This window comes from Nicotiana sylvestris, chromosome 2 (genome assembly GCF_000393655.2).
Source record: "Nicotiana sylvestris chromosome 2, ASM39365v2, whole genome shotgun sequence".
Taxonomy (NCBI): Eukaryota; Viridiplantae; Streptophyta; class Magnoliopsida; order Solanales; family Solanaceae; genus Nicotiana; species Nicotiana sylvestris.
Genome location: NC_091058.1, coordinates 143,612,548 through 143,638,278, shown reverse-complemented (window position 1 = coordinate 143,638,278; position 25,731 = coordinate 143,612,548). Strand labels below are relative to the sequence as shown.

At 34.0% G+C, this 25,731-nt stretch overlaps 1 protein-coding gene across 2 annotated transcripts; it reads left to right on the top strand.

The window, feature by feature from the left end:
• The first annotated feature begins 629 nt into the window (after positions 1–629).
• Positions 630–4,764, top strand: LOC104238723 (uncharacterized). 2 transcript variants are annotated; one of them, XM_070168251.1, is made up of 4 exons: positions 630–1,150; positions 2,962–3,571; positions 3,674–3,803; positions 3,888–4,764. In XM_070168251.1, the coding sequence occupies exons 2-4, from the start codon at positions 3,480–3,482 to the stop codon at positions 4,146–4,148; spliced, it is 483 nt and encodes a 160-aa protein (XP_070024352.1). In that variant the 5' UTR covers positions 630–1,150; positions 2,962–3,479; the 3' UTR covers positions 4,149–4,764. The 2 variants fall into 2 exon arrangements, with proteins under 2 accessions (XP_070024352.1, XP_070024351.1); XM_070168250.1 differs by lacking the exons at positions 2,962–3,571; positions 3,674–3,803; positions 3,888–4,764 and adding an exon at positions 1,748–2,955 and having other exon boundaries at positions 637–1,150.
• Positions 4,765–25,731: the final 20,967 nt, after the last annotated feature.

The window sequence follows — 25,731 nt, the reverse complement described above, 5'->3', positions numbered from 1 at the left end:
ATATATATATATATATATCATACTATATTATAAGTGTGAAGACTTTTAGGTAAAGTTGATTTACTAAAATATCCATAGAAAGTTGGATGATTGTAGATATGTGATTTTTGACCCTCCCCAAGATTTTTCATATTTTAGCACGTAAATATTTAATTTAGGCCTAATATAGCTATTTTAACTCATTTTACTCTTTACTTTTATTTTATTACAAGAAAACAAAAATTACAAAAAAAGATTCATTAATGTTTTGTAGTCATTTTTAATCTTGAAAAAATACCAAAAAAAAAAAAATAGTTTTGTTTTAATGGTCAGTCTTATTTTAATAATTATTTTTACTTAAGTAGAGCTAATAAATATTTTTGATAATACTTTTAGTTAATTAAGCTAATTTTAAACATAGCTAGTCATAAAGGCCCAAGTTTCTAGCTCATTCCTTAAGCTCAATATTCAATACCTATTAAGCTAATCCTAGGGACCTTTCTAGACTCTTCTTTAGAACAAAAAATAAATAAAAAGACCCTAAGAACTTAACACAAAAAGACCTAGGGACTAATTGGCAAAATACACAAAAATACACATTAGACCTAGACTCTACAATAAAGAAGGGATAGGGGTAACGCCTAAAAAGAGAGACGGATACACTTTAATGGGGGAGGGGCCACAATTCTCAAAATCCAAGAGCGCCCCCTGAAGCTTGGTCTCCTTCACACCCTCATACCTATCGACGGAGCTCTTTCTTCTTAACCACACCCCAAAGAGACCCGCCGTTCTTCAACTAGACCCCACCCCCGAGTCATCTCCTTCGTCGAACCTCCAGCGACCACTCCCTGAACCGGATCTAGCCGTTGTTTCTCATCCAGTCGAACGAACCTCAAAACATAATAGACCTAGCAGCTATAGACAAAGAGAAGCTGTTGCTTCTTCTTCATAAAACCAACAGACCATTCTTCCAAAAAACGCACAAACAGCGTCACGCGCACGAACAGATTTTCGAAACGTAGAGTTTAACTGAAGTTGAGAATCGTTTTTGAGTTCGAATCCATTGTCAGTTGCCGTTGAGGTTCGAGGTCGGGGTTAATAGCTCATTTTTGGTTTGCTGCTTTGGAAACTCTCTTCGTCGATTCGTCGTCGAAGAATATGCAGCAACGAGGTTTAGCTCTTTTCATTCTTTATGGATCAATAGCTTTACATTATATTTGGATATGTTTGAATCTACATGGATCTGTTTAATCTTGGTTGGTTTCCTTGTTTAGTTTATTCAATTTTTGCATTTCTTTTTCTTTGAACCAAGCTTTACAGATCGGTCCATGAACTTTGTATTTTTTGTTGCATTTGATTGGGTTTAAATTGCTCTTTCTAAAATCAGATGTTGGCATATCTTCTTTGTTCGATTAGTTATGTGTGCTACTTATTTTTTCTTTGAGTTTCCTTAGTGAAATTATGTTGTCGAGTTGCTGCTTGTACTTGAAGATGAATAGAACAATAGATGGCCATTTGGTTTTGGTTTATGCTCAGAGGAAATTGACTGATTTCAAATAGCCATTTTGTCGTGTTGTATTTGGAAGTTGATTAGTTTTATCAAAATTAAACCCACGGGTACAAAGAAAGAGCAGATAGTGGTCCAGATGAGACTGATCTTACAGCTGATAGTAATATTGATTCTTTAATTAGAAAATAGATGATGTGACATATGACACATGGTCGCCACAGTCCAGTCAAAATATTTTGCAAAATAATGTACTTGCAGTCTCTCAGGGAAGTGGAACAGATGCTGTAACAGGAGGTACAGATGTTGAAGCTATTTTTCTTGATATTGAAAAAGGAAATATAATTTTGGATTCACCTGAAGTGTAACAAGGTATTCCTATAGAAAATGTGAATGCAGCATCTGGAGGAAAGGAAAGGGAACTTAAGACTGCTCTGGCAACTCTTTCTGAAATGCGCATCCAAGAAAGTAAAGGTAATTTGGAAGGAACAGATGTTGTAACAGGAGGTACAGATGTTGAAGCTATTTTTCGCGATATTGAAAAAGGAAATATAATTTTGGATTCACCTGAAGTGGAACAAGGTATTCCTATAGAAAATGTGAATACAACATCTGGAGGAATGGAAAGGGAACTTGAGACTGCTCTGACAACTCTTTTTGAAATGCGCATCCAAGGAAGTAAAGGTAATTTGGAAGGAACAGATGCTGTAACAGGAGGTACAGATGTTAAAGCCATTTTTCGCGATATTGAAAAGGGGAATATAACTTTGGATTCACCTGAAGTGGAACAAGGTATTCCTATATTAAATGTGAATGCAACATCTGGAGCAAAGGAAAGGGAACCTGAGACTGGTCTGGCAACTCTTTCTGAAATGTGCATCCAAGAAAGTAAAGGTAATTTGGATGGAATTGGAAGGAAGTTGAATGAAAAAGAACCTCTTGTTGTTCATGAAATTATTGAAAAGATTCAGCAGGTTAGTGTGCGCAGGCTTGTTTCCCTGTTTATTATACTGGAAATCTGTCCTGGGAATGATTGCTTTCCAGTATGTTATACTGGATGATTATTATATTATAGTTGAGTTTTGTTTGATTCCAGTATATTTTACAGGAAGTTTACCGTTTTGTAAGATTGTTGTCCAGTATATTATACTAGATGAGTTCTGTTTATACCCTGTGTAAGTTCTGTTGTCCAGACTAGAAATTATTTTCACTTGTTCTTAATTTTTTGAATCATTAATTGTGTTTTTCTTTTATAATATGCCTTTTGATTATTTTTCTTCTTTATACCCCGAGTATTTGCTTCTGGAGTTTCCCGCCATCTAATTCATTTCATCCAGTATATTATACTGGAAGACTGGCATCTCTAGGCTGTTTTTGTCCAGTAAATTATACTGGATAAGTATAATATATTTCATTTCATTATGTTTTTCAGTTCTAATAATCTCTCCATTTGTTTTTTGTTTTTTTTTAAGCAGGGAAAATTGTATACTAGAAAAAGAAAGAGGAAATCTGTGGATTCGTGCCCTAATTTTAATATTTTGACTCAGTCAAGTCAATCAAGTTATAATGTGTTTGATCATGAACCTACTATTGATCGCACCCCTGCTGAACAATCTGTTGTTGCTGATATGCAAAATAGTGATTCTGATAAAAAGATTGTTTTATATTCAAGTGGGGATGAGGGAGTTTATGTTTCTCCTCTTAAAATTGCTAAATCTGTTTCTCAACTGGATGATAATTCTGATCAGCAGACCACATTGAAACCTGAAATAAAAAATATGGAGGTAGGAGGTGAAAATGAAAAACTAAATTTTGCCTCCTATAAAGGAAAAGAAGTGTCAGGAGGACAAGTACAACAGATTGCACAAAGTGCTTATGTAGAAGAAGAATTGCTTGGTAGAGGAAAAAGAATTCGTAATGCCAGTTGGCATTTAAAATCTCCATATAAGGGAACAAGTAAAGGTATGAATTGGAGTTCAAAATATGTCCGAAGATGTTGCTGGCATTATCGGAAAAAATCAAATCTTCTGAGGATAATTTTGTAGCATATTTAAATGAAAACAAGAGAAGAGGTCGTCTACCAAAGTGAGTTTTGATATTTAGCTTATTCTATTTTTATTTGATATATATGTTATTAAAATTTCTCTTTTATTTTGTTTTTAATATTTGTTCTGTCTTTTTTTTTAGGGGTGTAACTGATATTTACAAAACAGATCCTGTACTGCAACAAAAGCCATATGAACTTTACAATGAGAAAGCTAAATCAAGAATGTTCTTTAAAGAGATTGGCGATGATAAGTATACTTTAACTGATGTGGTATGTATATATCTTTTACATTGTGAACGTTTGATTTTATTTTATATTATATTTGACATATATTTATTTTTGTTTTATATTCAGCACATAGATGTTTTATTATATTATATGAGGAAGAAACATATATATCACATCAATGAGTATCCATTTGCCTCAACAACAACAGATGTGGACTTTAATGACACTTTGGATTTGCATATAGTGACTGGAAGCGTCGTCCAGAAGGCTGGACTGAGTTTGAATTTTGGAATGTGGGATTTGGATTTGGGCTTTGTCAGTATATATTGGGTGAGAATCGTAGATGTGGGATTTCATGGTCATCTGTTGAAAATATTTTCTGTCTGATTCGACTTCCTGCTCCAATGGTAAATGGTGAAATTCGCTTAAATTATTGCACTCATTAATACCTGGCAGTTTTATACTTGAATGAGAAGACCATATATGTATATGATTCGGTTTACGAGGGCTATAAGTATGATGTTATAAAGACGCAGCTTCTTTATTATCAGCATTTCATTCCTGTGGTTATGGAGTGTTGTAAATTTGGTGACTTGCATCCTATATTTGGGCATGTGTATGAACCATTTGATGTTCGCTGGAAAGAATCACCAAAACAGATAGGAAACACAAGTTGTGGTGCATTTGTTATAAGATATGTTGATATGTTGATGCAGGGTAAAGATGTTAAGACAATTGTGCCCAATACAATTAAATATTATCGGGAGTATCATGGTTTTTGTCTATGGGGACAGGCAGAATGGAAACACAAATCAGGGTATGAAACTCCTCCAGAGATGGTTGGTGATGAATATGGAGATAATGGAAATAACTTTTGTAAATATCCTTTAGCATATGGCAGTCCTCAAGTGTAAATACCTTGATAAACATAGTTTTTTGCATTATATATTAAACATGAATACTTTGTTGATATATATGCAGATTTTATAATTTGAATTTAAAATGTTTTGCTTCCTGTATTTTATGCTGGAGAATCTAATATGTGAAAGAATATCATCCAGTAATTTTTATGGAATTCTAGCTTGTATTTTTTATATTATGCTGGAGAATCTAATATGTGAAAGAATATCATCCAGTAATTTCCTGTAAATTATGCTGGAGATATGTCATATTTAATATATTTTTGGTTGCTTCTTGTAAATTCAGATTTTTACCCCTATAATAATCCAAATTTTTTTACCCTAAATTCGGCCAATTTTGGTTACTCTCCTATAAATTATTATAGAAATGCTACTTATGAAGGCATAGAAGCCAGTATATTATCATATGGAGAAGTTGAAAATTGTGAAAACTTGGTATCTAGAAAAATTTACTGGAATTAAATAATTTAATATTTTATTTGTTGTATATTACACTGGAGTTATATAATGTTAAATCACTGTGTCCCATATTTAATACTAGACGTGAATAATGCAAATTTTTTATCCTAAATTCGTCAAAATTTGGTTACTCCCTATAAATTATGCTGGAAATGCTACTTATGAAGGGATATAAGCCAGTATATTATAATGGAGAAGTGAAAAATAGTGGAAATTTGGTATCTAGAATAATTTACTATAATTAAATAATTTAGTATTTTATTTCATGTATATTACACGAGAGTATATAATGTTAAACCACTGTATCCCGTATTTAATACTGGACGTGAATAATGCAGATTTTTTATCCTAAATTCGTCAAATTTTGTTTACTCCCTATAAATTATGCTGGAAATGTTTCTCATGAAGGGATATAAGCCAGTATATTATAATGGAGAAGTGAAAAATAGTGAAAACTTGGTAATTAGAACAATTTACTGGAATTAAGTAATTTAATATTTTATTCCCTATATATTACACTGGATTTATATATACTTATAAACATATTGTCCTGTATTTAATAATGGACGTGAATAATTCAAATTATTTTACCCTAAAATTGTCCAATTTTGGTTAATCCCTATTAAATATGGTGGAAACGCTACTTATGAAAAGATATAAACCAGTATATTATGACGGAGAAGTAAAAAATAGTGGAAACTTGGTATCTAGAATAATTTACTGGAATTAAATAATTTAATATTTTATTTCCTGTATATTACACTGGAGTTATATATTGTTAAACTATTGTGTCCCATATTTAATACTGGACATGAATAATGCAGATTTTTTTATCTTAGATTCGTCAAATTTTGGTCATTGTCTATATATTATGCTGGAAATGTTATTCATGAAGGGATATAAGACAGTATATTACGATGGAGAAGTGGAAAATAGTTAAAATTTGGTAATTAAAATAATTTACTGGAATTAAATAATTTAATATTTTATTCCCTGTGTATTACACTGGAATTATATATTGTTAAACCACTTTGCCCCGTATTTAATTCTTGACGTGAATAATGCAGAATTTTTGTATAATTTTCTTGAAAACTTTTTGATACTATGTCGATCGTATTCCATAATATCAGATACATAAAAGAAATATTACAAAGAACAATCACACATAAACATAGTAGAAGATAAAGAGCACCCAATGACAAAAACATAGAACAAAAACATAAAAAAGGATTAAGCAATACTAAGAATCATCTGTATCATCAGAATAATACTCCTCAATTTCTTGATATATCTCATCATCATCCGAATCAGAGATAATGATAGGATACCCGGGCAAAATACCACAAAGTCTCACGAGATCATTCTTCAACCTGTTGAAATCATGACGCAACTGATTTTGTTCAATTTTTATTTTGTCCATAAGATGAGGAAGATTCTTTAAGCTATATTTGAGCTTCGCACAGTCGTCCCTGTTGGGATACTTGAAAGAATCAATGTTCTGGACAACCTTGTCGAACGAGGTTGAATAACCTTCAGAACTGCGTTCTACGTTCAGCCTGTTCTTGAATGATTCATCAGCAAAAACCTGAGGTCTTATTCTTTTCCAGTCAGCCTTTATTTGTTCCCACTTTTGTATAATATTATCCATTGGAACTTTACTATCCCAATCAGACTTTAAACTCTCCCACTTCTGCATAAGTTCATCCATTGTAAGCTTCCTGCTTCCTCTAGCATCAGACATGGTTTTTTTGAAAAAGGTAAAATGCTACTGATGAATATAAATTTTAATAAAATATGATAGAATTTTTCTAGTGAACTGATTGTTTAATATAGTGAAAGTGTGCACCTACTAAATTTAAAATATGTATAAATGTAAAGGTAACTTTTCAGGTCTGTTAGATGTTTTATTAGGTTCAGAGAAATGTAACTTTTTGCACATTCCAAGAAAAGTAGGTTGTAAAATATGACACGAATATGTATTGTGCACATCCAGTATATAATACTGGACATTATGCTTTTGCATGATATTTGACCAGTTTAATATACTGGACATAATGTTTCAGTACTTTAGATAACCATTTGGTTCAGCCTTTTATGCATTTTTAACTACAAATTATATTATACGTTGGGAGTTGTGTAAGAGTAATAATTACATTTTCTGTCATTTCATAGGATTCTAGTAAATTTTATGGAGAGTAATTTGGATTTCATAATTTTACAGACAACTTTATAGTAATCTACTATACTAGAGTTTATATTGATTTTCCAATGACGCGTCATTCACTAAAGCGTACCTCGAATTTTTCCTGTATATTCTAATGGAGATATACCACCTGATAGCATAATCTCCTGTATTATGTACTCGAAGTGTACAATCCTGAAATAATATTATACCGAAAATTATATAATACATTTGGAGATGTGTCATAGAAATAATTATATATTCACTCATTTCATAGGATTCTATATTTTATGGATAGTAATTTTGATTTCATATTTTCCAGTTTTATACTGATCAAGTATACTACAGTATATTTTTCTTTTTAAACGACGCGCCATTCACTAAAGCGTACCTCGAATTTTCAAACAACGCGCCATATATTATCTCGAATTTCAAAATACACAGTCGTTAGGGTTTAATCTCGAGGTTTAATTTTTGAAATGTCAAGCTTAATTTCGAACAGTTGACGTTTTATGGGTAGAAATCACTCTCTCAAGCGTAAAAAACCTATTCATCCAATCTCAGCGTCATCAGATTTTTCTGATTTCGTTATGAATAACGAAAATTATTCTCTTACAATGGTAGAATCTTATATGAAAGATGCTCCAAGTGCGAATGCAGTTGGTGTATCATCATCAGCAAGTGGAACAAAAGTTGTTAGTTTAGGACGGACTCGTTTACAAAGGGCTAACGCACGAAATACCTCTAGATTAGGTTCGAATACCTCTGGGTCAGCTAGTATTAGAATAACGCGTTCTCAAAGTGCTAAGGAAGTTGATGTTTCTCAAAATAATATAAAGCCTACAAAAAAAAGGAAGGATTCTGAATCAAGCATTCATAAGAGAAGACATTCCAAATCATTTTTGAAGGTAAATTATATTACACATTATTTGATTAATACATACTCTGTTGAATGTATACTATGTAATATACTTATATATGTATCTGTATTGTATTGCAGCTTAGTGCAAGTGATAGACCAATACTTGGCAGTAATTTCAATTCTGAGATTGTTAGCAATTAGAAAACAAAATTGTCAACAACGCAACTTGAACTTTTTAAGTCAACTTGTTTTGGCTATTTGTTGAATTTGCCTAGTATAAAAATTCAATCACAGTTAATATATTATTTGTTAACCAAGGAGGTAGAAAAAGGGAAAGCGAAAGAAATGGTGTTTCTTGTCAATGGGGTAAAACTACGTTTTGGCTTGGCAGAGTTTGCTTTTATAAGTGGATTAAAATGTACTGGTGATGTACAACTTTGTAGTGAAGCTACGAAAAATAATAATGGTTCAATTGCAAAGTACTTTATGGATTATCCTTCTGATTCTAAAGAACATCTTGTGGATTATTTTCTTACAAAAACATTTGAGTCTGATGAAGATGCTATTAAGATAGCAGTGCTATTTGTTGTAAATTTATTCCTCTTTTCTATTAAAAACACCAAACATGTTGATAGGAAGAACTTGGACTTGGTTGACAAGAGTGATTACAATAGTTATCCATGGGGAATAAATTTATATGAGGAAACAATGAGAATAATGTCAGGTATTTTGGATAAGCAACGAGAGTATTATTGGATTTCAGGATTCCCTTATGCTATTCAGATATGGTTCTACGAATGTTTTGGATATTTGCATAGTTCTATTGCTCGACGGTGTCAAAATATATCTCCACCAATTATTCGATGGAGTGTTACACGGCAGCTGAAATTTGAAGAGTTAAATGATAAGCTATTTGGCTTACCTTCTGAAAAGGTAAATTAATTTCATTTTTGTTTTCTCATGTATTAAGAGTTACTTTTGCTATATATAATTTTGTTACTAAAATTGAGTAAATTGTATGTTTATGTAGTTGAATTTAAGGAATATGTCTCTTGAGAATGAGATTGCGGATAATGTTGATCAGAAACACGTTACTTTAGATGATGATTTTGTTGATCCCCACCTGAGACTTTAAAAGGACAGTGCAAAATGATGATTAATGTGAATGCGAAAAGGCAACGAACACCTTCTAATGTTTTGGAGAAGAAGGGAAAAGATGGTAATAATTTGAAGAAGCAGGGGAAAGCTGCTAATGAAACATCAAAAATGAAAAGTATCGGTGCTAGTGATTTGGAGAAGCAGATGATGGAGAATGTCTCTAATAGTGCTAATGTTATGTCAGCAAATAATGACCTTGTTGATTCTACATCTATAAAATCAAAAATGAAACTGGAAATGATTTGCAGAAAAGGTGGTGGAGAATATTCATAACCAACATCGAGGTGTAGGTAAAGCTTCTGTTGACCCGTCAACTAAAGATAGTGAGTGGTGTATTCAGTTTAAGATTTTGCAAGATGGCCAAGATGAATTGAAGAAAGAAGTATCATCATTGAAGAAGGAATACAAGGATGAACTAGTGGTTTTAAAAAATTATCTTGATGAGAAATTTGTTGAGGTGTTCAATGCAATTAATTCAATGAAGAAGAGCACGTTAGAGGTATACTAGTACTCATTGTTTGTTTGTTTTTCTTTTATTTGTTTTATATCTAATATCATTTTATTTGAACATTTTGCTGCAGAATCACCACAATGGAGATGTGAAAAAATATGTAAAAGGTGATAGTGAATGGAAGCAGGATGCAGTCAATGAAATCAAACAAGGTATAGTATAAAATATACTGTTTGTAACGCTTCAATTTCTTGAGGTCCAATTTGTGGTTCTACATGTAATTTTAGTATTTTAATCGCGCAAGCGATTCTGTATTATGTATTTGGATGCATTGGTGTAATTGATTGGCCTCTTAAGGGGTCTCGGGTGCGAATCAGACTTAGTTTTGGACTTGAGGGACTGTTGGGGGTTTCAGATATGGCGCAATCGCACATGCGAAGAAATGCTCACATGTGTTAGCACGTAGAGACTCCCAACTGATTATAGAAGCAGAAATGACAAGCAATGCTTGGGTTCACAGGTACGCAAGGTTGTGGCCAGGTGGGCACCCGTAGAAGCACGATATTTTTTCGTAGAAGCGGATGTTTGGGGGCTTGCGCATGATCTGACCTTTGTTGCCTAATCGTCAAAGTTTTAAACACAAAATATGGTATCTAATTAATGTATGCCCTCAAGTCGCACAAAGCTTTGGCGGTGCAGAAAATTTAAATTAAATAAAAAACATGATGTCAATGATGAACATGGAAAATTAGAAGATTTTAATTTAGAAAATAATAAAGGAAGGGATTTCTGGTATTGAAACATAAAGTTATATATTCAAAAAAAATTATTTATATATTTTCTGACATATTAATGTATTTTTTATGTAGCATCTGGTTTTGTTGATGTTGGAATTCCAGATGAAGATAAATGGTTAGAAATGTATAATTTAGAGGCTCATAAATTAACAGCTGAGCTTTGTAAGCAAACAAGAAATGAAGATATTTCGTCTGGTAAGTTGACTAAAGAGTCATTCAATGAGGATGTTCCAGCTTCAAGGGTTTATAAAAAATCATCAACCAAGATGATTCCAGATCATGAAATTGAGATGACTGACACTCAAATTGATTACCAGATTCATAAAATAACTTTTGAGTTTGTTAATGAGTCTATAGGTGTTGTTCCTATGACAACAACTATTCCAAAATATTCTACACATGAAGATGCTGCCACTTCTTCCTTGTCCATTCAGTCAAGTTTTGAAGGTGTCGAAGCTTATGAGATTTTGGACGACTCTATTGAAGAAGATGGAACAAGAATGAAAAAATCTCTTGTATCTCGTGTTATTGTGAAAGGGGATCACCCATTTAAAATGTCAATTACTGAAGAAATTCCAGTTTCAATTAGAGATAACTTCAGTAAGTTTGTTCAAACAAAGTTAATCCAAACTCGCAGGTAGCTTTACATATGTATAACATATGTTTTGATTGAAGTTTCTTTGTAATGATAGTTTGGACTATTCTATTTATATCTTTATTAAATATTTTTAGGAAGAAGGGGTATGAAAAGAAGGATGATATACTGGAGGAAGAGTTTGATCTTGGAATTCAATTTATAGATAAAAAGACATGGTTTTTTGAACTTTATTATTCTGGTATAGGCATCAATTCAACGGTATGTCAACATACATTACTTTTTTGTGTTGTTTTAGATTAAACGTGTCTGTATATTCAATTAATGTCTGTTTTTATTTTGTAGCATATTGATGTGATATTTTATTACCTCCGAAAGAAGGTAAAATATGGAAACATACGGATCACAACTACCGACAACTATTTTAGTTTTGTCATTCAAGAAGTGTACGATAAATCAAATATGGATAGCATAAATGTAAAAAATGAGATTTTTGAATTGACAAAGACGTTAAGAGAGTATGTGCTTGGGTTTTATATTCTTTGTAACACACCCTGGGTTTTCGTGGATTATGTTCTTATGCCAATCAATGTAAAAGATGAATGGCATTGGATTTTGGGTGTTCTATCTTTGCATGATGGGTGCATATACGTATACGACTCAATAAGATCCTCAACACATGATATTGTAGTTCATAAAGCTTTGAACCCATTTGCTGTAATGATACCATTGTTGCTCAACACTACTACATTTTATAAGCAAAGAAGTGATATTGCAATGGATAAAGCACATTATTTGGAAAAAGAGGATCTAAGTAATCCATTTGCTGTTATTTCAGTGGATAACTTGCCTCAACAAGAAAAAGTGTAAGTGTTTTCCTATGTTTATCTTTCTTCGTTATATTACATCAGCTTTTTATCCTTTATTGTTTTATCTTATTCTTTCTTAATATGTGTTTTATTGTAGTGATTGTGGTATATATTGTTCTGCATTTGCGGAGTATTTTATTGAAGGCAAAAAGATACCAGTTGACAAGAACATCTTTGATCCTACACGTCTTCGATTCAGATATGCAACATTATTATACAATTATGGTAACAAGAAGCAGCAGGAATATCTTGCTAGTGAAGATGAGGCCACATGAAGAATAGATAAATCTTCTGTTTCAAAAAGGCGCAAGATAAAGACCAAGAAATAGTTTTTTCTTCTTTTCTGTCATTGACTACATATTTTTGATTGAAATGCAGGTTAATATGCTATATATTATGCTAGAATTAAAGACTATAAAATTTTTGTTTACTGTACATTTGGCTACAGATATATCATTTGAAATCGTATTATCCAGTATTGCTCCCTGTAAATTATGCTGAAAATGCTAGTCATTAAGGGATATAAGCCAATATATTATAATGGAGAAGTGAAAAATAGTGAAAACTTTATATCTAGAATAATTAACTGGAATTACATAAATTAATATTTTGTTTCCTGTATATTACACTGAAGTTATAAATTATTAAACCATTGTGTCCCGTATTTAATACTGGACGTGAATAATGCAGATTTTTTATCGTAAATTCGTCTAATTTTGGTTACTCCCTATAAATTATGTTGAAAATGTTACTCATTAAGGGATATAAGCCAGTATATTATAATGGAGAAGTGAAAAATAGTGGAAACTTGGTAATTAGAATAATTAACTGGAATTAAATAATTTAATATTTTATTCCCTGTATATTACACTGGATATATATGTAGTTATAAAACATAATGTCCTGTATTTAATACAGGACGTGAATAATTCAATTTTTTTTACCCTAAAGTCGTCCAATTTTGGTTACTCCCTATTAAATATGGTGGAAATACTACTTATGAAAAGATATAAGCCAGTATATTATGATGGAGAATTGAAAAATAGTGGAAACTTGGTATCTAGAACAATTAACTGAAATTACATAAATTAATATTTTGTTTCCTGTATATTATACTGGAGTAATTTATTTTTAAACTAGTATGTCCCGTATTTAATACTGTACTTAAAAAATCCTGAATTTTTACGCTATATTTGACCGATTTTGCTAATTCCCTATAAAATATGCTGGAAATGCTACTTATGAAGGGATATAAGCCAATATATTATAACAGAGAAGTTGAAACTATTTGATAGTTGATATCTAGAACAATTTACTAGAATTAAATAATTTAATATTTTGTATCATGTTTATTATACTGGAGGTATATATAGTTAAAACCATAATGTCCTGTATTTAATATTGTACGTGAACAATCCAAATTTTTCCTACCCTAAATTCGTCCAATTTTGGTTATTCCCTATAAAATATGCTGGAAACGCTCCTTATGAAGGGATATAAGCCAGTATATTATAATGAAAAATAGTGAAAACTTGGTATCTAGAACAATTTAATGGAATATACATTAATTTATAATTCACATTGGGAGTTGTGTTAAAGTAATAATTACATTTACACTATTTTCATTAAATTATGATTCCTGAATCTTTGTTTTTTACTCCTAAGGTTCGATTTGCCTTCTGTCTTTTCATATACAGTTTTTAAAACAAATTCACTATATAAGTAGCATATCGTTTACAGATTTGTTCACACAAACTTATCTAATTTTATTAGACAAAACAGAAAAAAGAAGGTAAAATGGATGCAACAATCAAAACAATAGTTGATCAAATGAAAGAAGATATCATCGAAGCCTTTGAGATGAAGTTTGATGAGTTCATGGACAAGTATGAAAGGTGTCACGACCCCAACCCCGGTGATGATGGCGCCCAACACACTGCTAGCAAGCCCGACCATTCAACAACATTACCCCAAATTCTTATTCAGATTTTAGATAAATATCACAGAGAATTTACTAAGTCATTACTTTCAAGTTTATAAATAATAATAAAATCTGCGGAAGTTCAATTAGGATACCACAACATAGCCCAATAGAATCCGGTGTCACGAACATGAGCCTCTAATACAGAATATCCACCTATTACAAATCTGTCTAGGAAAATGCGGGATAAAGGGATAGAGATAGATGGGAGAGATCAAGGTTGTGAACGCCATGCAGCTACCTCGATAACTCCGATGAAAACTAAACAGCAGAAAACTCGCTCTATGCCTCAGGAATACCTGTACCTGCACACATGGTGCAGAGAGTTATGTGATTACTCCGACCCAGTGAGTAATAAATATAAATAATAACTGAAGGTAAGAAAACACGTTAAGGCACACAACACTCTATATAGAAGCAGTGAAATCATTTAAAATAACAATTCAGTGAAACATCATGTGAAATTTCTTTTAAACTAGTAAAACAGGTAATTTGGTAGTAAAATGACGAGTAGAAATCTTCCCCTCGGGCTCAGTATCTAAATAATAAGTAGAAATCTACCCCTCGGGCTCAGTATCTCAGAACAGTATCAGCCCCTCGGGCTCAGTATCTCAGAACAGTATCAGCCCCTCGTGCTCAGTATCTCAGAACAGTATCAGCCCCTCAGGTTCAGAACAGTATGAAGCAACCAGTCAATGAAATAAGAGCACATAATTATTATGGCGGATAATGTAGATGAGGAATAAATGCATGAGTGCAATGCAATGCATACGACGGTACCTTCTGGTACCCACTGCGGCGTGCAGCCCGAGCCATCCATATTTATTTATCGTCGACGACGCTCACTGGGGGTGTGTACAGACTCCGGAGGGGCTCCTACAGCCCAAGCGCAATATCAAGCCATCTCGTGGCATCAAATCTAGGCCCTCGGCCTCATATCAATATCAGTATAATCACCCAGGCTCTCGGCCTCAATATCAATGTAATCAACCATGCCCTCTGCCTCAATATCATTGTAATCAACCAGGCCCTCGGCCTCAATATCAATGTAATCAACCAGGCTCTCAACCTCAATATCAATGTAACACTGCTGCAGCGCGTAGCCCGATCCATGCTCAGTCCAGAAATCATAATAAGCTCCTTGGGCATTTGTAAAACAGTAGTTCTCAGCCCGAAATATCATTTAGAAATATCATTTAAGTTTTCAAATCTTAGAAAGATGGCTGAGTTTGCAAAACAGTATTTAAAACCTTGGACTGAGATCAAATGATATGCATGTATGCGAAAACAGTGATGTCAATTCCTAAAGGATTCAAATAATTGGCAAGAAGCCCAGATGTATCAATTAAATCCACGTAAGGATGATTCTCAATTTAGTTCAAGTAGAAAACACGGTAAAAACATCTCTCGGGACGGACCATGTCACAATTCCCAATGGTGCTCTACCCCACGCCCGTTATCCGGCGTGCAAGTCACCTTAATATAGCGTTACGATGTGAAATTCTGGGGTTTCAAACCCTGAGGACATCATTTGCATCAATTACTCACCTCAAACCGGCTACTTCTTTAGCTCGCGATGCCTTTGCCCCTCGAATTGGCCTCCATGTGCGTCAAATCTATCCAAAATCAGAACGAATATGTCATAATATGATAAGGGAACAAAGCCCAATAAAAACAATCGAAAAATACCCAAATTCTCGAAATTAGCAAAAACCCGAGCCCCGGGCCCACGTCTCGAAATTCAGAAATTTTTACATCAACGGGTTCCTTATCTCTCCACGAGTCTAACCATACCAAAATTATCAAATTCCCATAACATTTCGACCCTCAAATTCTCAATTCTATCCGAGAGGGTTTCTAACTTTTCCCGCTAAATTCACGGATTTAATGCCAAAACTTGTAATAGATTCGAGTAATCTAACCAAAATTGAGTTAAGAATACTTACCCCGTTGTTCTCTCCGAAAATCTCCCGAAAAATCGCCTTATCCGAGCTCCAAATCGTTAAAAATGGAAAATCTCCCGAACTTAACATTTTGTCCGGTACTGTTCACGGGGTTACCGTACACGGCACTGTTCATGGGTTACTGTATACGGATCAATGTTCACCCCGCGCGGTTACTGTTCACGCGCGGTATTGTTGTCACGACCCAAAATCTCAACCCGGTCGTCATGGCGCCTCTCGTGAGGACAAGGCCAGCCAATCAACAAAACAGTACATCTCTTTATAATTACTTAGCAGGAATAAGTCTAAATCATGGGCAATATAATCTTAAATGCGAAATAAACGTGATAGAACAAGGAAAACCATCCCAACTCAGCCCGAAATCGGGGTGTCACAAGTCATGAGCTACTACAGAGTTTACTAATATTTTACAAAGTCTGGAATTATCATAAATAACAAAGATAAGGGAGAAAACGGGGTTGCGGACGTCAACAGCTACCTCGTTACTCCTAGTCACCACCTAGCCTGGAAAGAATCAGCGCTCAGGAGCGAACTCAGCTCTGCCTGTATCTGCACACATGGTGCATGGAGTAATGTGAGTACTCTGACCCAGTGAGTAATAAAAATAAATAACGACTGAAAACATGAAATCTCATAACGGCACAATATAGCGCTATCCCAAGCAGTAAAATCAGTTATACAGTAAAATAGTGAGTATCAGATAATTCTTCTTTTAAAACAGTAAAGACAAATAATTTCCACAGTAAGGATAAATCAAAAGCTTGCCCCTCGGGCTCAATATGTAAATCTCAGTATAGTATCAGCCCCTCGGGCTCACTCCCAACTCACCAGCACACAACATCAGCCCCTCGGGCTCACTCCCAACTCACCACACACAAGCAACGGCCTCTCGGGCCCACTCCCAACTCACCTGGGTACCCTGCGCTCACTGGGGGTGTGTACAGACTCCGGAGGGGCTCCTACAGCCCAAGCGCAATATCAATAGGCCTGAAAGCCTTCACACATCACACACGAGGCCTGAAAGCCTCCTCATATAACACTCGAGGCCTGAAAGCCTCCTCACATCACTCAACATATCCTCACGTATGGCCCTCGGCCTCAATCAGTCCAGAAAATAATCATAAGCCTCTTGGGCATCAGTAAAACAATAGTGCTCAGCTCAACAACATTATAAATATCATTAAATCTCGAGTTGAGTATAAATGTAGCTGAGTTCACAAAATAATATAATTCAATTGGACTGAGTTCAAATAATATTTCAATTCGTGAGGAAAATAGTGATGTAAATTCACAAAAGATTTCAGATAATTGGCACGAAGCCCAAATATGGCAATAAGCCCAATCATAGTGAAAAACAATAAATCTTTATCAATTACGCGGTAAAAATATCAACTGGGATGGACCAAGTCACAATCCCCAATAGTAAATGACCCCGCGCTCGTCATACAACGCGTGTCTCATCTCAACATAGCAGTATGTTGTGCAATCCGGGGTTTCAAACCCTCAGTGCATCATTTAAAATCATTACTCACCTCAAGACGGTCCAATGTCTACTCCGCTATGCCCTTGCCTCTCGAATTTACCTCTTCGCGCGTCGAATCTGGTCAAAACCACAACGAATACATCACAATATGCTAAGGGAATAATACCCAATCGAAAATACTCGAAAAAATGCTAAAAATCACGAAGTTGGCAAAACCCAAGCCCCGGGCTCACTTCTCGAAAAATTACAAAAGTCACATCACCGGATTCCTTGTATCGCCACGAGTCCGTACGTATAAAATTTACCAAAATCGGAGTTCAAATGACCCCTCAAATCTTCAAATCTTATTTTCAAATCCCTAGGTCCAAAATCCCCAATTTACACCTCAAAAACATGTAATCTAGTCGGATTATTAGATGATAATTCAATATTATGGAGTAGAAATAATCACAAGTGACTTACCTCAAGATTTCTCATGATTTCTTGCTCAAAAATCGCCCCAAACCGTGTTATTTCGCTAGAAAATTGGTAAAAAAAACGAGTAGAAACGCAGCAGCTTTTAATAAGCAAATTTGGTCGCTAAAGACCCAAATCTGGTCGCTAAAGGTGCTAATCTGGTCACTAAAAGTGCCACACCAGACCTGATGCACCAGCACTCTTTAATTTTACTAAAAAGGCTCTAATTCCTTCATACGAACTTGGAATTAGACGATTCTTGTTCCTATGAGTCAAAAATAATAATACGAACACAACCCTTCAATCGAAACTCAATTCGGAGCTCATTTGCCCTGTGCGATATCTATTTCGCTCGTTAAACAATTACTCATGTTTCGCGTCAAAAACCCAATCGCGACTTGATGAAATTAGACCAAAATTTCCAGATCAGTCCTATAATTCATTATCTAAATTCTGGATGTCTCGGAATCAAATTTGGATCTCTAGAACTAAAAATGAACCTTTAGATCATTACATTTATGCTCAAAACGGCAAAAATCTTCCAAAAACTCTTCCAAAATTTGTCCGAGCCTCATGGGATCCCAACAAAGTATACTAACAAGTCCCATAATATGACACAAACTTATTTGTTTCTTCGAATCACCAAAAACAACGCAAAAATACTAAATTCACCTCGGATTCAAGCCTATGAACTTTGAAACTTCTAATTTTCACATCCGATGTCGAAACACGTCAAAACTCGTCCGAATGATCTCAAATTTTGCAGACAAGTCCAAAATGACATAACGAAGCTACACCAACTCTCGAAATTCCATTCCGAGCCTCGGATCAAAATCTTACCTATCAACCGAAATTCGCCAAAATACTAACTTTGCCGATTCAAGCTTAATTCTACACCGGTCAGCACAAAAATATTCCGGACACACTCCTAAGTCCTAAATCACCTAACAAAGCTATCCGAACCATAAAATTTGCATTTCGAGCGCTCTAACACATAAGTCAATATCCGGTTGACTTTTCCAACTTAAGCTTCCTTAAAAGAGACTAAGTGTCTCAAACCTTACCAAAATCATTCAGGAATGACTTCAAATTTTGCACACAAGTCACATTCGACATTACGGACTTGCCCCAACTTTCGGAATCGCATTCCGACCCCGATATCAAAATTTCCACTTCCGGTCGAATTTTCTCAAAAACCTTCAAATTTCTATATTTAGCCAAACGGCTCCAAAATGACCTACGGACCTCCGAATTCACTTCCGATCGCGCTCCCAAATCCAGAATCACCATACGGAGCTACTCCCAGTCTCGGAATTCCAAACGGACATCAATAACACTGAAATGCATTTTAAGCCAAACTGATGCAATTTCTTCTAAAATGCTATCTTCCACAATAGGCGCCAAAACGCTCCCGGGTTATCCAAAACTAGATCCGGGCATACGCCCAAGTCCGAAATCATCATATAAACCTGCTGGAACCTTCGGATCCGAATTCTGAGGTCGTTTACTCAAAATTCCAATCCTAGTTCGTTTCTTCAATTTTAAGCTTTCAAAATGAGAATTTCCATTTAGATTTGACTCCAAACTTCCTGAATTTTAATTCTTACCATACACACAAGTCAATATACCTGAGATGAAGCTGCTCATGGCCTCAAACTGCTGAATGACGCGCCAGAGCTCAAAACGACCGATCGGGTCGTTACACTGTTCCCGGTACTATTCACTAGGTACTATTTCTGCAATTTTTCTCCAAATTTTCCTAAGTCCGAAATCACTCCGAGACACCTCCGAAACGCTCCGAGCCCTCGGGGCTCTTAACCAAACATATGCACTAACTCAACAACATCCTACGAACTTAACCGTGTGATCAAATCGCCAAAATAACGTCATATACCATGAATTAAGCTTTAAAATCCAAGAATTCTTTCAAATTTCATAAAACATCAATTTTCCCATTTTGAGTTTGAAACACATCAAATGACGTCCGTTTTCAACCAAACTTTACAGAAAGTGCTTAAAACATATATAAGACCTGTACCGAGCACCGGAACTAAAATACGGGCCCGATATCATCACTTTCTAATCAAATTTCATTTCCATTTTCCTTAAATATTTTCAGAAAATAATTTTTCTCAAAAATTTCATTTCTCGGGCCTGGGACCTCGGAATTCGATGATTCTTGTTCCTATGAGTCACAATTAATGATACAAACATATCCCTTCAGTCAAAACTCAATTCAGAGCTCGTTTGCTCAGTGCAATATCCATTTCGCTCGTTAAACAATTATCAGATGTTTCGCGTCAAAAACCCAATCGTGACTTGATGAAATTGGACCAAATATTCCAGATTAGTCCTATAATTCATTATCAAAATTCCGGAAGTCTCGAAATCACATTTTAATCTCGATAACTAAAAATGGACCTTTGGATCATTACGTGCTTATGCTCAAAACGGCAAAAATCTTCCAAAAACTCTTCCAAAACTTATCCGAGCTTCATGTGACCCCGACCAAACATGCCAACACACCCCATAACATCATTCAAACTTTTTCGAATCAGCAAAACACCTCAAACAACATCAAAACCATCAATTCACATCGAATTCAAGCCTAAGTTTTCCAAAAACTTCCGAAACACGCATTTGATCAAAAACCCGACCAAATCACCTCCGAATGACATGAAATTTTGCACACACATCCCAAATCATATAATGAAGCTACAGCAACTCTTGGAATTCCATACCGACCCTTGAATCAAAATCTCACCTATCAACCGGAAATCGCTAAAATACTACTTTCGCCAATTCAAGCCAAATTCCACACCGGACCTCCAAAACCAATTCCGATCGCGCTCCTAAGTCATAAATCACCTAATGGAGCTAGACAAATCATAAAAATTCCGATCCGAGATCATTTACACATAAGTCAACTCTTGGTCAAAGCTTTCAAATTCAAAGCTTTCAACTGAGACTATTCTTCTAAATTCATTCTGATTAACCTGAAACCCAACACCAATGATTTACATAAGTCATAATGCACCACACGAGGTAAGTAATGCCCAAGAACTGGCGAGCGAAGTGCAAAAGCTCAAAACGACCGATCGGATCGTTACAAAAGGGAATTAAGAAGACTCAAGGATAAGCTAGATAGGCTTGAGAGCATTGTGTGAAATGGGAGTATAGATGATAGTTCGTTTGAATCTGATGATATGGGAGATGATTAGTTTTTTTTATTTTTATGCTTTTTTTGTGTGTGTTTTTGTGGAAGTATTTCGAATGTAAATAGTGGCAATGTAATTTTGGTTTATATTAATATAATATTTTTTTGTTAATGTCTTTATCTACCTTACTTTTGATCTCTTTAAATTGCACATATAGTATTAGTAGCTATATATCCCACTATATTATAATGGAGAGAAGTCTACAACAGTGCAAAATTGGTATCAAGAACATGTTAGTGGAATTAAATAATTTAAAATTTTGTTTCCTGTATATTTTACTGGATATATATATATATATATATATATATATATATATATTGCGAAACCATAAAGTTCCTACAAAAGATGTGCACAATGCTGGAAAAACTACTTATTAAGCCATATAATCCAGTATATTATTATTGACCAATTTTGGTTACCTCCTATAAAATATAGTGGAAATGCTACTTATGAAGGTATATAAGCCCGTATATTATTGAACAATTTACTTGAATCTAATAATTAAATATTTTGTTTCATGTATATTACACTGGCGTTATATATTGTTAAAACATGATATCCCGTATTTATTACTGGACTTGAAACGTGGTATTTAGAATAATTTATTGGAATAAAATAATATATTATTTTATTTTCCGTATATTATACTAGAGGTATATCTTGTTAAACCATTATACCCAGTATTTAATAATGGACGTCAATAATCCAGAATTATTTATCCTAAATTCTTTTAATTTTGGTTACTCCCATTAAATTATGTTGCAAATTCTACTTATGACCAATTTTCGTAACTCTGCTTAGATATTGTTATGGTGTATGATACAAGTCACTCTAGTATAACTGGCAATAATATTTAATAATTTGTTCAGTACTTATGACAATTTGGTGCATTCTTTTATGCATTTTTAGCCATAAATTATATTGTATGTTGGGAGTTGTGGTAAACTAATAATTAAATTTTGGATAATAAATTGGATATCATAATTTTACAGGATTATACTTATTAAGTATACTGCAATCTAATTTTCATTTGTTTTTGTAAATTTATTTCCTGTATATTATGATGGAAATGCTACTTATGAAGGTATATAATCCAGTATTTTATAATGGAGAAGTTGAAAATATTGGAACGTTGGTATGTAGAATAATTTACTGGAATTAAATAATTTAATATTTTATTTCCTGTACGTGAATAATCCAGAATATTATATCCTAAATTCGTCCAATTTTATTTACTCCCCATAAAATATGCTGAAAATGCTACATATCAAGGCATATACACCAGTATTTTATTTCCTGTATATTACACTGGAGGTATATATTTTTAAACGAAAATGTCCATTATTTAATATTGGACGTGACTTGAATTATAGATTTTTGATGGCGTATGATACAAGTCACTCTAGTATAGCTGCCTATAACATTAAATCATTTCGTCAGTACTTCATGACTATTGGATGCAGTCTTTTATGCATTTTAAGCCACTAACTATATTATACGTTGGGAGTTGTGTTAAACTAATAATTACATTTTGGATAATAAGTTGGACATCATAATTTTACAGAATTATACTTATTTTGTCTAATATTCATTTGTTTGTGTAATTTTAATTCCTGTATATTATGCTGCAGCTATATCAAATACAAGTATTTTCTCTAGTATTTTAAACCCGAATGTGTATAATAAATTACATTATGCTGCAACTATATTATATGAAAGTATATTGATTTATGCATAATAAGTTTGATTTTTCATGGGTTGGTTTCTGAAAATTCTAATTATGAAGCGATATAAATCAAACTACAGCAATTTGTAGTCTATCAAGTAATAGCTATTATATGACATTATTATATGACGTTATTATATGACGTGACATACTACTGACTCTAGTTTACTTGCCTATAATATTTCATTATTAGCTATAATATTTCATCATTACCTATGAATTTCATTAAGTAACCATTGGGTACAGTTTTTTGTGCATTTTTAATCACAAGTTATATTATATGTTGGGACTTGTATCACAGTAATTAGAGCATTTTTACTTATGCATTATACTGGAGCCTAATTTTTGAAATTTTTATGTATCTTATACTGGAGTTGTATATATATAATAAGAAATTTGGAAAGCTTGGAAATTTTTTATCCAAAATAAATTACTGGAATATTATACACATTGCTTTGTATTACATCATAAATATGGTATTTTATGACATAACATACAAGTAAATCTATTTTGTCTACATTTAATTACTTTATGAGGTGCAGTGTTTGATGCATTTTTAACCACTAAAATTAACTTATATTTCACATTGGAAGTTGTGTTAAAGTAATAATTACATTTACACTATTTTCATTAAATTATGATTCATGAATATTTATTTTTACCCCTGACGTTCAATTTGTCTTTTGTCTTTTTATATACAGTTTTAAAAAACAATTACGCTATATAAGTATCATATCGTTTACAGATTTATTCACACAAACTCATCTAGTTTAATTAGACAAACAGAAAAAATAAGGAAAAATGGATGCAGCAATCAAAATAATAGTTGATCAAATCAAAGAAGATATCATCGAAGCCTTTGAGATCAAGTTCGATGAGTTCATGGAAAAATATAAAAGGGATTTAAGAAGACTTAAGGACAAGCTGGATAGGCTGGAGATCATTGTCCGATATGGGGCTAATGGTGGCAGTATAGATGATAGTTCTTGTGGCTCTGATTAATTTTTTATTTTATGCTCTTTTTTTGTGTGTTTTTGTGGAAGTACTTGGAATCTTAATGGTGACAATGTAATTTTAGTTTATATTAATATAATTTCTTTTTATTAATGTATTTATCTAACTTACTTTTGATCTCTTTAAATTCAAGGAAAATATAAATAATGACTATGATTTTACTGTTACAAATGTGAAAAATCAAACAATACCATATATAATATTGGCAGCTATATATCCAACTATATTATAATGGAGAGAAGTCAGAAAATAGTACAAAATTAGGATCAAGAACAAGTTAGTGGAATTCAATAATTAAACAAATTTTCCTGTATATTACACTGGAGTTATATATTGTTCAATCATGATATCCTGTATTTAATACTGGACATGAAGAATATAGATTTTTTTATCCTAAATTCGTCCAATTTTGGTTACTCCCTATAAAATATGTTGGAAATACTATTCATATGAAGGCATATAAGCCAGTATATTATAATGGAGAAGTGAAAAATAGTGTGTGACGACCCGGCCCGTCGTCACGTGAGTTACTGCCCTGTTTTCCCCATTTTATGTTTCTTCATGTTTTGTTATCGGTATTCGATGTGTAGAGTTAAATCGGATTGGGTTTGATAGGAAATGAGACACTTAGTCTCTTTAAGGAAGGCTTGCTTTGGAAAAGTCAACCGGATATTGACTATTTAGTTAGAGGGCTCGGATGTGATTTCCGGTGATTCGGTTAGCTTCGGGGGTTGATATGTGGCTTAGGAGTGTGATCAGAATTGATTTTGGAGGTCCAGAGTAGAATTAGGCTTGAATTGGCGAAGTTAGTATTTTGGCGAATTCGGGTTGGTAGGTGAGATTTTGATACAGGGGTCGGAATGGAATTCCGAGAGTTGCAGTAGCTTCGTTAGGTGATTTTGGATGTGTGTGCAAAATTTTAGATCATTCGGAGGTGTTTTGGTCGGGTTTTTGATCAAATGTGTATTTCGGAAGTTTTTAAGAAATTTAGGCTTGAATCCAATGTAATTTGATGATTTTGGTGTTGTTTGTGGTGTTTTGATGATTGGAACAAGTTTGAATGATGTTTTAGGATGGGTTGACACTTTTGGTTGAGGTCCCGGGGGCCTCGGGGTGATTTCAGATGGTCAATCAGACCAATCTTGGTTTTTGAAGTTGCAGATTTCAGCTGAGTGTTGCAGAACATTTTCGTTCTCTGCGATCGCAGGAGTGCAATTGCGATCGCATAGAAGGTTTGGGGAAGGCCGTTCTGATTGCTCAATGCGATCGCGGAATAGGGTATGCGAATAGGTTGAGGAGGTTGTTCATTGCGATCGTGTGAGGAGTAATGCGATCACGTAGCGTTAAATGGACCTGAGGTTCTGAGGGGTACTTTGTTCAATGCGATCGCGGAGTAGTGTATGCGATCGAGTAGGTTTGATTGGTGAAGCAGTGCGATTGCAGTTAATGGGTCGCGTTCGCATAGGACATTTTGGAGGCCTGGGAAAGTTGAGCTATGCGATCGCAGAGGCTCGGATGCGATCGCATAGAGTAAAATTTGGGCTGACAGAAGGGGTTTTAATAAACATTTCACCCGCGAACCAAGTCTCATTTCCTCCATTGTTGAATAACCTTGGGAGCTTTTGACGAGTATTAAAGAGGGTTTTGACTGGGAATCGATTGGAGGTGAGTCCTATGGCCTAGAAACGTCATTTAATTGTAGATTCAACATCTAAATTCATGGAAATTTGATTAAAAAGGGAAGGATTAGGGCTTGACTTTTGAAATAGAAATTTGGGGGTTTGAGGGAGCATTTGAGCTCGGATTTTGGTAAATTTGATATGTATAGACTCGTG

Coding starts and splice junctions, on each gene's coding strand:
- LOC104238723 (XM_070168250.1), top strand. CDS start 1,939: ATGCGCATCCAAGAAAGTAAAGGTAATTTGGAAGGAACAGATGTTGTA.